At 35.0% G+C, this 14,412-nt stretch overlaps 1 protein-coding gene across 1 annotated transcript in view; it reads right to left on the reverse strand.

Moving 5' to 3' along the window:
* Window positions 1-6,214: 6,214 nt before the first annotated feature.
* Rassf9 (Ras association domain family member 9) overlaps window positions 6,215-14,412 on the reverse strand; it is a 28,013-nt gene continuing 19,815 nt past the window's right edge. Inside the window, exon 2 of the mRNA XM_005358111.2 lies at window positions 6,215-9,440. Within this exon, the coding sequence (XP_005358168.1) occupies window positions 8,180-9,440 (1,261 nt within the window). The 3' untranslated portion in view covers window positions 6,215-8,179. The remainder of the gene's footprint in view (window positions 9,441-14,412) is intronic.

The following is a 14,412-nucleotide window of genomic DNA, read 5'->3' on the forward strand; positions in this document are numbered from 1 at the left end:
CAAACAACTATTATTTCACTGTAAAGAGTTTTTAGAATGTGTTTTATGTTATAGAAATTTTGCTAGACCTCTAGTTTTGTGTCACTTTTAATAATATATTGGCCAATATCAAGTACTAATACTTATTGACATCCTAAAGATTAAAAAGCGGGAATTATGTCTCCAGCTATATTTTCAGATCTGCTCTATGTTCTGGAAAAATAGATTACGACTAGTTTTCTTTGCCATATCTTGTTTAGATATCACGGTGATGTGGGATGTCCTTCTGTATTTGTATTGCTTTATAGGTTGATGAGTAAAGCTGTTTCAGTCAATGAATACAGCAAAATGGGAAATCTAAACAGAGAGAAATATGAATGGTAAGAGGAGGTGGAGTCAGGAAGACGCCATGTAGCTGCCGAATGAGAAAGACGCGAGAGGTTGCTGGTACCTTTACAGTAGGCCACAGACTTGTGGTGATACATAGATTAATAGAAATAGGTTAATTTAATATGTAAAAGTTAGTTAATAAGAAGCCAGAGATAACAGACCAAACAGTGTTATGATTAATATACTTTCTGTATGATAATTCAGGTCTTGGCACCTGGGAAACAAACAAGCAGTCTGCATTTACATAATGATGCCCAATTTTTGGCAACATACTTCCACCTGAAGCTGAAGAAATCTTGAATAAATAAGAGACAGAAGTGGAAATGCTAGGAAAGACAGACTTTTTAAATATTAATCCCATGTCTACCAGTTAGAAGTCTACTTCACATTGCTGTCTCTACAAAAATGAAATATTGGAGCTAGAGATTTCAAAAATATGAAAGTAATTAATATTTTTATACCTCTACCCAATCCAGGGAACTCCATAACATATATAACCAAAATCAGCAGTTTGATATTTTCTTTTTAGTTTTACATTAATTTATGGATCAGAATTTGACTTTTGGAAGTCAATTTTATTTCTAAAGTACTCGATTTCTAATTCCTAGCAGCTGACATTTACCTCTAGCTGTTTGTTTGCTAATTTTGGCAATCTTAAAAAATACAGGAAAAGGTCAGAAATATGTTTCACATAGTAAACAATCTTAATTATCTTTATTATAATGAATTTTGGTTTAGAAGTTCATACATGGAGAAAGCAGAATATTAATTCTCAATTCATCAAGATAAGATGAAAATATCAGCAGTATCCATACATTTCCATTTTCAAATAGATTTTATACTTAGCATGGATTATTTTAGTTTTGCAACTTATTTGAAGTGTACTGAAATTAACTTATAGTCCTTCCTTGTTTGAAAGAAGGCAATGGAAACTTTTAGTAAATGGAGCAAATGAATGGGGCTGGGAAAGAGCATTTTTGTTTGTCTCAATTTGTGGGGAAAGGGGTACTATCTATATTAAACATCAGTGGCTTGGGGTTTTAAGATGTTCTAAGACTATTATAGCAAAAACTTTTTTAGAAAAGAGTCAATAGTACCATTACAAAGTAGAGTAGGCCAAACATTGATCATGGTTGCTTATACAAGCATTCATATTAACAGCCATTAATGCTTTAAGTTGATCAATTAGGAAATGATTTGTCAACCATTTAATATAGCTTATCATGTGAAGAATGCATATCTTGATATATATACTCATGGACTTTATTCTATATGAATGAATAAAAATACCAGGTTTCTTTGCATTCTTTGTTTTATTTTTCATTTTGTTGGTTTTGTTCAGGTATTTCTTTTCAAAGAGTTGAGATTGTACAGCATTTCTTATTTTTTTCCAGATTACTTTTCTGATATGAAATAACATGAGTAAAAAAGAGAGTGGAAGACTAGGCAAGTTTATGATAGCATCAATGGATAAAACATAGTTGAATGTAAACTTAACACAAGACATCAGTAAAGAATTTCTACACAAAGTAGGGAAGGACAACTTGAGGTTGAATTATCTAATGGGAAGATACTATCTAATATGTTACAGATTAGGAGAAGAATTAAATCAAATGTTTAATGCCTCATGTGATAGTACTGAATAAAACTTTTCAATGCTACTAAAGAACCCATAGAGGTCTCAGATAATAAGTTCTATTGTCAAAAATTTCAACACCCCTGTGTTTATTTATAAATTTTGCATAAATAAATTTAAAATGCCAATGTAAAGCTCGTGTGGCTTGAAACATGGTTGAGCCCATTGTGAAAATAAAAAAAGATCAAAGAAATGTCTTGTAAAATATAGTGGGTATATATGTCATTTTAATATACCAAATATTAAAAGCATACTAAAGGTGTGAAGAGATAATATAGTTTCATAATATAAACACACAGTTCAGTCATAGCGAGAAAATGATATAGAAAAGCCAGCAATACAGCTAACATATAAACCATAATTTGGTTCACACACAATCAATAATAGATGCCACTCTATAAGACTGGGATAAAGTTCGTGCCAAATGTTATGGAATAATTTTTAATCATCTAAATAAAAATCAGTTGTCTCGGTATTTTGAAGAACTAAAAATCCTGCAATGCTAGATTGCTCCAAAGTTTAAAACTGAAACATAAATGTGTATATAAAAATGATAGACATAATAATTTATAAAATTATTTATTATATAATATGGCATTAGAATCTTTAGAGGTTTGATTGAGAATGTGTCCCATGGGGGCCAGATGTTGGTAGTGCCAGTTGAATAGGTTTAAGAGGCATGGTTGGAGGAAGTGCATCACTGTGAGTGGACTTTGGGGTTTACAAAGCCCAGTGCCATTTCAATTTCAGTTTGCTATCTCTTCTTCCTGTTTGTGTTATGCAAATGGAGCTCGCAACTCTTTCTGCTGCCATGTCTCCCTCATGTTGCCACCATTCCCTGACATAATTGACTCGTATCCCTCTGGATCTATATGCTTCAATAAACTCTTACTTCTATAAGGAGTGTTAATACAATAATAGAAAAGTATCTCACCCCTTTAAAGAATGACCAGAAAGCACATCATTAAATATTAACCCATAAGATCAATTACATGGCTTAATCTGTTTATTATTTTGCCATTTTAAACATATAAATAGAAAACTAATATCGCCTATGCTGAACACATTTTCAATTCAGTTCATAACATATTAATTTCCACATATGTGAATTATAGATATTCTCAAAATTAAAAACACATTTACCACCATTTGAGCCAATATTTCTACATCTTGCCTCACAGAAATTTTTGGAAGGCTATTATAATAACAGAATAAATAATTGGAGGCCATCCAAATGCTCATCAGGAAGCCATGTGACTGATCACGGAATTGATATGCTATCAGAATACTCTAATATAGTGAAGCAGAAGGAAAGATCTCCATATGAACAATATGGGACCCTTTCCAGGATAGTAACATCTCTGAGTGAGAAGAGTATGTATGAAGGCAAAGTAACAGATCACTTAACTGTTTTAGATGTGTTGTGCTACATATGTGAGGATATGTAACTAAATACACACTTATTTATTCATATTTTATTTCTAGAGAAATTCATAAGTTATAGTTTACATCTTCAATGTCAAAATGAATTTATGTGGGCAGCAGGCCCACAGTAATAGAAATAAGATTTCATAGTGTTCGTTTTCAAAAAAATATTGAACTTATACAATGTATCCACTTTACCAAAAAGTAAATATCCAATTATAGTACACAAGTGTATGAAGTGTAGTGTCTACTTATCCTCATATAATAGCTCCTTCTATGTCTGACTCAGAAAAATAACATGTAAATTGCTTATTTGAAATGCAAAGATCGTCAGTGACTTTCAGACATATATTGATAATAGCACTAAAATTTCCAGTTCTTCATTTCAACAGTTATTAAAAGCACAAATTCAGCTTGATTGAGAAAACATTACCCCTCTCCTGTAACCATTGTGACATATAGAAAAGAAGGTAGTGCAAACTTATTCCTATATGCTTTGCTGGATGTTATATGAAATCTTTTAATGAGGTGTTTGGTCATGGGTATAAAATAAGGTAGTAGACCTTAAGACTTTAGTGATCAGTTATTTAAAATAGTCCATCTAGAATGCTTAATTTGAAGAGGACAATGACAAAATAAATTCTAGTAGAAGAACCAACAAGGTCTTGAACCATCTCACATGAGATAACCACTTTAAAAAGAATGAAGCCATGCATAAAATCAGCACACAAGTTGGGGCATACTTCCATAACAAACTGGAACAAGAACGTACAAACCTATTAAAAAGTTGACTTTGATATTATATTCTACACATTTGTTTTGCCAAGAAATACTAACCAACCCCCCCAAATGAATGTGCTCATTTATCTTAGCAATTGTATAATTCTGCATGGCATGCAATTTGTTTGAAACCTAGCTATTGAAATAAAGAAAATACTACAGACAGGATACAATAATCTTTTATTTTTCTGAATCAGTTATAACTTGAAGAAATGAAATTTTATATTTATCACATGAAGTTCACCAAACCAGTAAGGCAATATGAAAAGAAGCAGTCCAATGTTATTTCAAAAGCTATATCAGGTTGAAACTGTATTCCTTTGTCACTAGAAAAATATGTTTTAAATATAACAATAACTCTACTCTAAAAATTTATAAAATGCAGCCACAGAAATATATTTTGTCATATACAGTGGAGGTTTAAATAAATACAAAAATAAAAATTTAATGGGTTAGAAAGGTTTTTATATAATAATACAGCATCATAATTTGCAATTAAGAACAAACATGATTCAGAGATTTAATTTAGTATTTAAGAGTTCTGGAGTATCTACCACTTCAAACTCAATGCTATGAAAATTTCTTTTTATATATGCACAACGATTAGATATGCATGGATTAATTTAACTTGTATGAGCTAGTTAGCAATAAGCCTGAGCTATTGTTTGAGCATTTGCAAGTAATACAAGATTTAGTGTATTTATTTGAGAGTTGGTGGTGGGACATAAAATTTCACCTACATAGATGTTATAACATTGCCATTAAATTAAAAGACATATGAGTTGTTTTAAGTCAGAAACTCTTAATAAAATAATTGAATGTTTTTCTGACTTAAACTTTATGCAATGCATATATGTACTGAAATACCACATAGTGCCCCCAATAATGTATACTTTTTTATGTTAATCAAAAATGATGCCATGTAAATATTTAATACTTACTCCCTAAATTTATAGGTAGAATGCCAGTTACAAATTGCACAAGTAAATATAATGTAAAAAAAAATCATAAAACATGTTAAAACCCTTTAGAAGTAGCAATTCACTTCACTAATGGAACAAGAACCTAAGAAGTTGGAAATAACTAATTAAGTTAGAAAGGCAAATAATAAAAGAACAAGATCAAAACTCTGCTGGGTGAGTGGAGTTAAATGGTTACGTAAATATATACAACCAAATATATGAGAGAAGCCAAAAAGAAATACATCTAACATAATAGATTAGAACTGCCAAAATGGAACACAATTGTTCAAAAGAAAAAAAGACTTAAAGTACATTGAATGTAGGTATTTGCTGGGTGTAGTGGCGCACAGCACTTGGGAGGCTGAGTTCTACAGTGGGAGTCCCAGAACAGCCAGGGCTACACAGAGAAACCCTGTCTTGAAAATCAAAAGAAAACAAACAAACAAACAAACAAAAGAAAAAGGAAAAAGGAAAAACCGAGAAAGACAAAAAGGAAAGAAAAGAAAGTCAGCAGCATTTCAGAATAGAGTGGAAGAGGCCACCAGAGAAAGGCATGCAGAGGGTGCGCTCTGAGAACCTCGTCCTGGGAAAAATAAGTATCGTCAGCTGTGGCTTGCCTCTTCTAGCCGCATATGGCTAATTTGTGATTAATCTGCTAGGCTACTTAAGGGTTCGTAATTCACTAAGTTTCTCAAGATAATTAAAGCATTAAACTTTCAAGTCCTGTATTTATAAGCTTAACCATCAATTGAACAATAAATAGCATAGGATCCATGAGATCATTCATGATTTCTATCTGCATAAATAGGGTTATATTGAACGCTATTAGAATTTCACAGTGGAAACTAATTACTGTGTGACTTAGTGTAACAATCAAGTATAGAAATATATTTTAATAATGAAAGAAAAGTGTAAGCACTACAAAGAGTCTAAGAAATTGGCATTCTACAAGGTGTTTTAGACATTCTTAAAAGTAAAATGCAAAGAGACAGGTGGGTCTCTGTGAGCTCATTTGATATCAGCCTGATCTACAGAGCAACTACCAGAATAGGCTCCAAAATGACAGAGAAAACCTGTCTTGAAACCCCCCTGCAGTGAAATCCTGTGACAATTCTTAGCATGACTGTTTTTGAATTTAGGGACTGCTATCCAGCTGCATACTATGATGTACAACATTTATATTCTTCCTGAATACAAACTCCAAAGAGAAAGCTTTCATTTCAGGGAGACAAGGAGCCAAATGACTTATCATTTTTGAAAGTCTTCTGAATTTGATCTCTATTGGTACCAATAAATATGTTCTACACTTTAGTGTATGTTTTATTGACCTAATGGACTGTTAACCAGGTGAACTTCCCTTTCACAAATGGCTGCTCCATTCTTTCTTTAAAAATATCATCTATGTGAATGTGATTATTTATTACTTATTCCAGTATTTCCATGGAATAGAAATTCTTATTGTATGACCTGAAATTATATATTTTTTTAAAGAAATGGTAGTATAGGAGTATAGGTGCTTCCCAGATGTAAAACTTTATGGAAATTCAAGCATCTTCCCAAAGATACAGGAAGCAAGTAAAGCACGGGATCGGGGTGGGGGGAGGCACGACATTTGGAAAGAGCCAACTAAAGACTTTGAGTCCACAATAAAACTGATAAAATCTTTAAAACTTTCAAACTTTAAAAGAGAAAACAGTTAAAGGTTGCATCAATTTGTGTAAAAGAGAAATGTTCTAGGAATAATACCTAATGCACACATACTATAAATACATCAACTAACATGTCTACTTTATGTTGTCTGACCTGCGTGAAATTGGCCAACTCAAGAAAACTAAGGTACATTGGTATTCAGTTTACGACAAAATAATGAATTAATTATTTTGGCTCTGATGACATTCTGCCTTGGCTTTGAAGAAGGGAGAAGGAAAAGAGAGGTATGAAGAAAAAATAAGCTAGGAGGGGGGTAAATGTCTGTTTTGAAATCAAACAAAACATTCTAATTGGGAATGAAGACAGAATCCAGATAATCCATTCGATCTCTTGAATTTCCCTAAGCACACTAAGGACAGCTTAAAAGTTCTGAGCTCTTTTAACCACCCTGGAAATCCTGACAGCTGGCTTACAGGATACTAGAATAAACATTCAATTCTACTCTGTTCGCAGAGAACAAAACACTGCTATATACACAAAGGACAGTAAATTCCACTTCGATGTACGCAGTTGGGAAGGTATAAATACAATTATGACTGAGTTCTTCAGTAACCTACACTCTAGCTTCCAAAATAATGAACCTATAGCATTGTTTGATAGACTATCTAATGGGTAGATAGGAAGAACTTATGCATAGTTTGTGATCATGTTGGACGTGCTTAGGGGGAAGAAAGCTGAGTGTCTGTAGCACTTGACTTTGCCACTTCTGTGCCCAAACTGGTTCACTGTCAGGAATTATGCATGTCCCAACAGCTTCCTGTCCCTTAGACTTAAACAGACAGCAGCCAGAAAGCGACACACACACACACACACACACACACACACACATTTTACAACCTGACAATTGAAAAAGCAAGATTTGAATTAATCCACCTAAGACACATGCAACATAGGAGCCGACCTGTACTTTATAGACTTTAAACATTCTAATGATTCAATGTTGTCAGCTTGCAGCATGGATAGTTTGATGAACAAAGTTGAGAACTGTTTTCAAGTTCATGTCCTTCCTATCTCATGTGGGGGAACGGTCAATCAATTCCCATTACATTGTCTCTGTGTTATGTAACCACAGACTAGATCTCGTGCATCCCTAATACACAGTTCATTGCTTGAACCTGTAATTAAGTCAAATTGGAAGCACTATAAGTAAACGAACAACGATGTTCACTAGCTTTTTATTTATTAATTACTAGATATTTTAGCATGGTTTACACTTTCACAGAGTCATATATGGAACAGAGTTTCTAGTTCAATCACACAAAAAACAAGAGTAATTGTCAGAAAGAAGGCATCTGAGTTATGTTGACAACAGCAGTACATCGCCCAGAGTCGTTTCAGAGTCCTGGCTGTGGTTGGAGCTGATGCCAGTATCCGAATCTGTGTCATTTGTGTATGTGTTCAACACCCCTGGAGTTAATGGAGGGATCTCCTCACCGCTGCTGGGAGCGCCGGATTCCTTTCCTCTATTTTCTTTTAGCTGGCATCCATCTTTGTTGCTAAGGTGAAGCGAACTGAACTCCTTGGCTAGGAGTTCGTATTCCTTTGCTTTCATCTGAAGCAGTGAGTCACTGTATTTAATCTCTTTCTGGATGCCACTCAAGTGAGAGTGGATTTTCAGACCAGTTTTCATGCTCTTCTCCAAATCGCACTTCACGTTCTCCAAGTCAGAGTTTTCGAGTTCCCAGGCTGCTGCCCCCTCTGTATCTTCACTTCCGTCGATGCCCGAGCTCTTCACCTCTCTCTCAATTTCCGCGGAGAGCTTTTCGATGAGCACCCTGTAGTATTGCAATCTTTCTTCCAGCTGTGCCATCCCCTCGCTGTCGTTCAGGTCCATAGGAGTCTGACTGTCCTCAGGTGGGAAATCTAGCTTTGGCTCATTTTCGCTGCACCTGGGCATTAAATACGCCTCCTGAACGTAATTGTCCCCATCATGCCCTACCCGGTCCAGGTGGATCTTAGCTTCACATTTTTCAATTTCCATATCTAACTCTTTCATTCTTTGTACTTGCTGGTGAATGGTGTGATCCTGAGAAATGATTAGATGAACTAAAGTCTCCATGTGGTCTCGATCGTGAGAAACTGTGTCCTGCTTGATTTTCGCCAGTTTCCGAAAGGTTTTCCTGACGATTCGTTTTTGTTTATCCGGTGGTAAAGTTTTCATGTAATTGGCCGGGCTGAGCTCCCATGGCTTCTCACTGTTTTGCACAAGTTTAGTTTCAGCCGTCCTCCACAGTGGAACAGGGAGAAAAGCGTCAGCTTTAACCAAAACAAACTGCATATTGGCTTGCTCATCGCCCCAAGCCTTCCACAACTTGAGGATCCTCGTCAGGGGAGGAAGGGCCCGCTCTGAGCCCCTCCATTTCTCCACGATGCAGTAGTCGCTGGCCTTGCCCAGAAGAAATCGCTTTTCTCCAAAGGTAGCTTCATGCTCCTCCAGCAAAGCCTGGATGACGTCGGTGGAGGTGGTGCGTTTAGTTAATCCACAGACAATCTTTTCCTCCTGGCAAACCCAAACCACAATTTCCTTCTCTTCGGAATCCATGTCCTTAGTTGGAGATCTAAAAGGAAAACAAAGAGCATTATATTTCTGTCATCACCTGTGTAAACTCAGAATGATGGTTTAGCATTAATGCCTTTTCTTGCCTCTACTTTTAACGAGGGACATAATTTGACATCGTGACTATAGACTAGGAAGATGTACTCTAAGACAGGAATGCGAAGCTTTTGGATTTTTATCCAATTGCCTTTCTAGCTGGTTATGGGAAGGGTAAATTGTCACTAAAAACATGTGGAATGTTTTCTTTTTCATTTAGTCTTTTAAAATTAGTCTTGGCTTGTTCACAGAACAGATACCGTGATAATAATGGCTGGGAGCATGACAAAGGATGACATAAGATGAAGCATTTCCCTTTATGCAGGAGTCTTAAGGTTAGGGTATATAAGCAGGAACGATCAGATTAGGTATTTTGTAGATCCAAAAGTAGTTAGCTCTGTGATTTTCATATTATATTTAATGCAGCCATTCTTTCATCGAGCAAGTGCTGATGCCAACTCTATACAAGCATGGTTGACATCACTGCAGAAATGGTAACAGGAGTAATAGCAATAAACAAAGGCGATGTTTATGCAGGAATCTGTTACAAAAGTAGTATCATGTATCAGGTTTTGCATTGCTGTGTCAAAGTATCTGGCATAGACCATTCAAGGAAGGAAGGAGTCACTCAGTTTCAGAGGCTGCGTTCTAAGGCTTGATTTCATATACTTGGGAAGAACACCATGGGTGTGTATGGGACATGTGGAGTGGGGAACCTGGTAGACAGGGAACAAAAAAAAAACAGCTTATAATGTGATACAAACACAAAACAGATTTCTAACAGGAAGGAATCATGGTCTTGAAGACATGCCCTAAATGATCAGCGTCCTTCACCCAGGACCATCTCCCACCACCCTATACAAGAGTGTTGGGGAAAGGATGAAAAGATAATGGTTTAAAGAACTATTTTTTTTTTTGACGTAGAAATATTAGGAAGTGATTGGAGTTGGAATATGCATGCTCATAGATTTGGTAGCATATCCTCTTTTTGCTATTGACGGAACTGGTGCATTAGTTTGGTTTTGATTACTAGCTAACAAAATAATCAAAACAGACTGCTTTCTAAAGGGGAACAAAGGTTTATTGTGGCTTACAGTTCTAAATGCGTACAGCCTAGGGACGTCAACTAATAAGGACTTCTTGCTGATAAAAATCCCAAAGTATCATTGAGCATCCTGTGGCAAGACATGGAGAGGGCACATGGCTGTATGCAGCCACTCCCTATCTTTGCACATGCAAGGATATGCAACCTTAACCACGTCCTTAAGATTATATTTCTGAACACCATAGTTACATAAATTATCCATTCCCTTGTTACTGTAAATATAGGGCAGAAATAAACCGTTGCATGCCTTCAAATGTAAATTAAAATATAAAGAAGTGTTTATCAAGAGGTAGATAAAAACAGTTTTCTTGAGTTAAAAAGTAAGGGGACTGTATAACTGCTAATAGTCACTTTGGAGAACTGTTGAAACCACATTTCCATTGTGAGTGTCAGCCACATGGACTATGTCTTTCGCAATTCCTTTCAAAAGAACGCTAGCAAATCGGTGATACAATTTATACTCCGGCGTGATTTATGATGCCGTGAGAGATTTGTTGTGCGAGTTAAGGCGAATTATTCATCACATTATGTAATGATGCTGAAGCACATCCTCGATGAAGAAGTTACCAAAGACATTGTCAGCCTTCCATGCAGCACTTAAAATGAACAATGCTTATGTTTTAGAAGCAAAACTCACTAATGCTCATCTATGGATTTTCTTTCATGTGGAATACACATCTCACTTTAGCTATTTACTTCTGAGATGGAGAGGAAGAAAAATCAGTGACACTGGAGCCAAATAAATATCTAACTCATTCCCTAGTAGAGGACTTAGGAAAATGAAATGTTCAACTTCAGAAAGTAGAATTTATATCATCACCTGAAATCTATATCGGATTTTGACAAATCTCTTGCAAAATCTTTTCCCTCAGTAATTCGTGTTGAATAATATATTTATTAAAAGAAGTGTGGTATTCTGACTATGGTTAGAGTTCATTGACTTATTATGTGCCATGCAAACTGTGATAAAATTCAGAATGACAAAAAAATTACATTCTTACTCATAGAGGAAAAAGTCCACAGCAATACGCAAAATGAAAACAAGTGTGTTCTCAAAGGAAGTAATTGACCAATTACTATCTGTGTTATCGCAATACAGTATAAAGTAGCTGTAAATAATCTTTTATTTATGCATCTTAGCCATGCACATACAATACTAAAAATTACTGCAAATGTTTTAATGCTTTGCAGTTAAGTGTTGTTTACATCAGCTTTGATAATTTTAAAAGCAGTCGCTCATTCAGCATTTCTGTTAATTACAAGTTATTTATGTGATTTTTCATAAAGATATATAAAATATAAACATTAGTTTTCGTCTTATTATCGACATTAATTGATCGTACAACTAACTACAATATTTAAACAAATAAAAAATTTAAGTTATTTTTTTAAAATAACTTTGCAAAAGTAGGTAACAAATCTGTCATGACTTGGCTGTGTTTTGTCATGTATAAAAGGTATTTTGTTGCTGGCTTGGGATTTTGAAAACGAGTTATTCTCTGATGCTGTTCTGACTGAGTTTCGATTCACCCACTTGACAAATATTTCCTAATCACCTTTTCTATGGAGCCGTACAAGATACAAAGCCAAGAATGACTTACAAGACTATCTCTGGCACACTATGGAAAACAGGTATTGGGTTGGAATGTGCACACTCTCAGTGACAGGTATACTACTAAGTTCCTTAATACAGCAAGTATATTCAAATACTTCACTGCTGAGTTTCTTAGTGTTTCCCCAAATTAAAAAAAAAGTATCAAAATTAAAACAGAGTCAAAATAAACATCCACAAACATTAAACCACACTAGAATTCTTATATTTCCTTAATAAATAATTGTGTTCTTTGAATAGTACAAAATTTAGCTGCCTGATATGGATAAAAAAATTTAACTCTGAAACATTAGAAAGAAGGGCTTGTTTCTTAATTTAGTTTATACTGGAGTTCAGGTCTAGCATACCAGTTTTTGGAAATGTGCTCTCTGGTGAAAGCCCTGTTATCTACAAATATATGCATAACAAATGGTTGAAAATACAAACTTAGTGTGATAACCTGGTTTGTGATGTAACATAACAAACAATGCTTATCTAGGGAATGCAGTTGTAGCACTTGAGACTCAAGATGATTTTGCAAGGCATTGCTATATGAAAATACAATTGTGTAAATACATAACACTTCTGAGATGCACTTTGTGTTGGTTTTGCTTTCTGGTTTGGAGAGTATTAATCAGACTCTATTGCTGCGACAGAATGCCTGAGAAAAGAACACAAGAGGGGAAGGATTTATGTTGCCTCATGGATTAAGAAACTACAAACCATGATTGGGTGGCTCCATTATGTCTTAGAATTGGTGAGGTAACTCATCATGGTGGTGAGGACACAGTAGAACAGAGATGCCCATCTCATGAAGCCAGGAAGTAGAGAGCAAAAGGGAAGACCTGGGTACCAGGAGTAAACATCAAGTGTGTACCCCAAATGTTCTATCACCTCAATTTGTCCTTAGCATCATATCTATGAACTCACAAAATAGTGTGATATAGATGAAATTGAACCCTCACAGTTCAATGAAGTTTTATTGATTTGAGCCACAAGTACATTTGTAAGTCACATCATATACAGACTTACAGGTCCTAAGGACATTACAACCAATTTTATTGTTTTTAATTTAGAATAGCTCAGAGTCTAATTCGTGTGTGAGGTCCATCTATCTATGTGTTGCTTTTGTTGGCTAATTAATAAAGAACTGCTTTGAGACCATGGCAGGGAAGAACAGATCTAGGCCGGGAAAGCTGGACTGAATGCTGGGAGAAAGGAGGCAGAGGCAGAGAGAAGCCATGGAACCCCACCTGAGCCAAACGAAACATTAGCCGATAAGCCACAGCCACATGGAGATATACAGATTAATAAAAATGGGTTAAATTAATATGTAAGCGTAAGCCAGTAAGAAGCTAGAGCTAATGGGCCAAGTAGTGATTTAATTAATATTGTTTCTATGTGATTATTTCAGTTCTGGGTGGCCAGGACAAACAAGTGGCCTCCTTACTACATATAATGACTCTCTTCAAGTTGGTGTTTGTATCTTAGCACTATTTGTAAAGAGAATCCCTCTCTTTATGCTTATATGTTTCTCTGGATTTGGATGTACAATATTGAGTGTTAGGTATTTTATGTGATGTCCGTCATCAACTAGGAACACAAAATAGTCCCTCATTAATAACTAAATTTAGAGCCACAAATTTCACTCAGTTAGGATGGGTTGGCTTAGAAATTTAAAATATATACTATCAAACATTCCACTGAAAAACTCCTGCTAATAAAGCACAAGAAGATAAATTAAAAACTTAAGTCTTGAAGTCACAAACTAAAATGAAGTGAAATACTTATATATACTTATATATGGCATTACAACGCCAAATAGATTGCCCTAAACTTTGTCTTTATACAAGGTGCTGTGTGTAAATCAGAAGGAACAGAAGGTGAATGGATAAAGTGACCTTAGTTTTTAGTTATCCAAATGGATCAAACATTGAAATTGGTATGTAGAAGAAAAGAGCTTATTTTCTTAAAGGAATATAGCAGACAACAATATAGTTGAATGTGAATATATACAGCTTACCAGTATAACATTTTACTTCACAGAGAACCAAATTTCAAAACAATAAGAATCAATAGAAATGACTAAGAATAATTACTTTATACAGTATGTTTGTCACTCAAGTATTGCATAGAAACATTATGATACAATCTATATGTAATAGCAACATTTGGAACACTCGGAAAAAAATTTCTGTGGATTCTATACAAAAATTCTTCATTTTCTAGGTCTGCCTGGAA

The sequence above is a fragment of the Microtus ochrogaster genome, chromosome 24 (assembly GCF_000317375.1).
Source record: "Microtus ochrogaster isolate Prairie Vole_2 chromosome 24, MicOch1.0, whole genome shotgun sequence".
Taxonomy (NCBI): Eukaryota; Metazoa; Chordata; class Mammalia; order Rodentia; family Cricetidae; genus Microtus; species Microtus ochrogaster.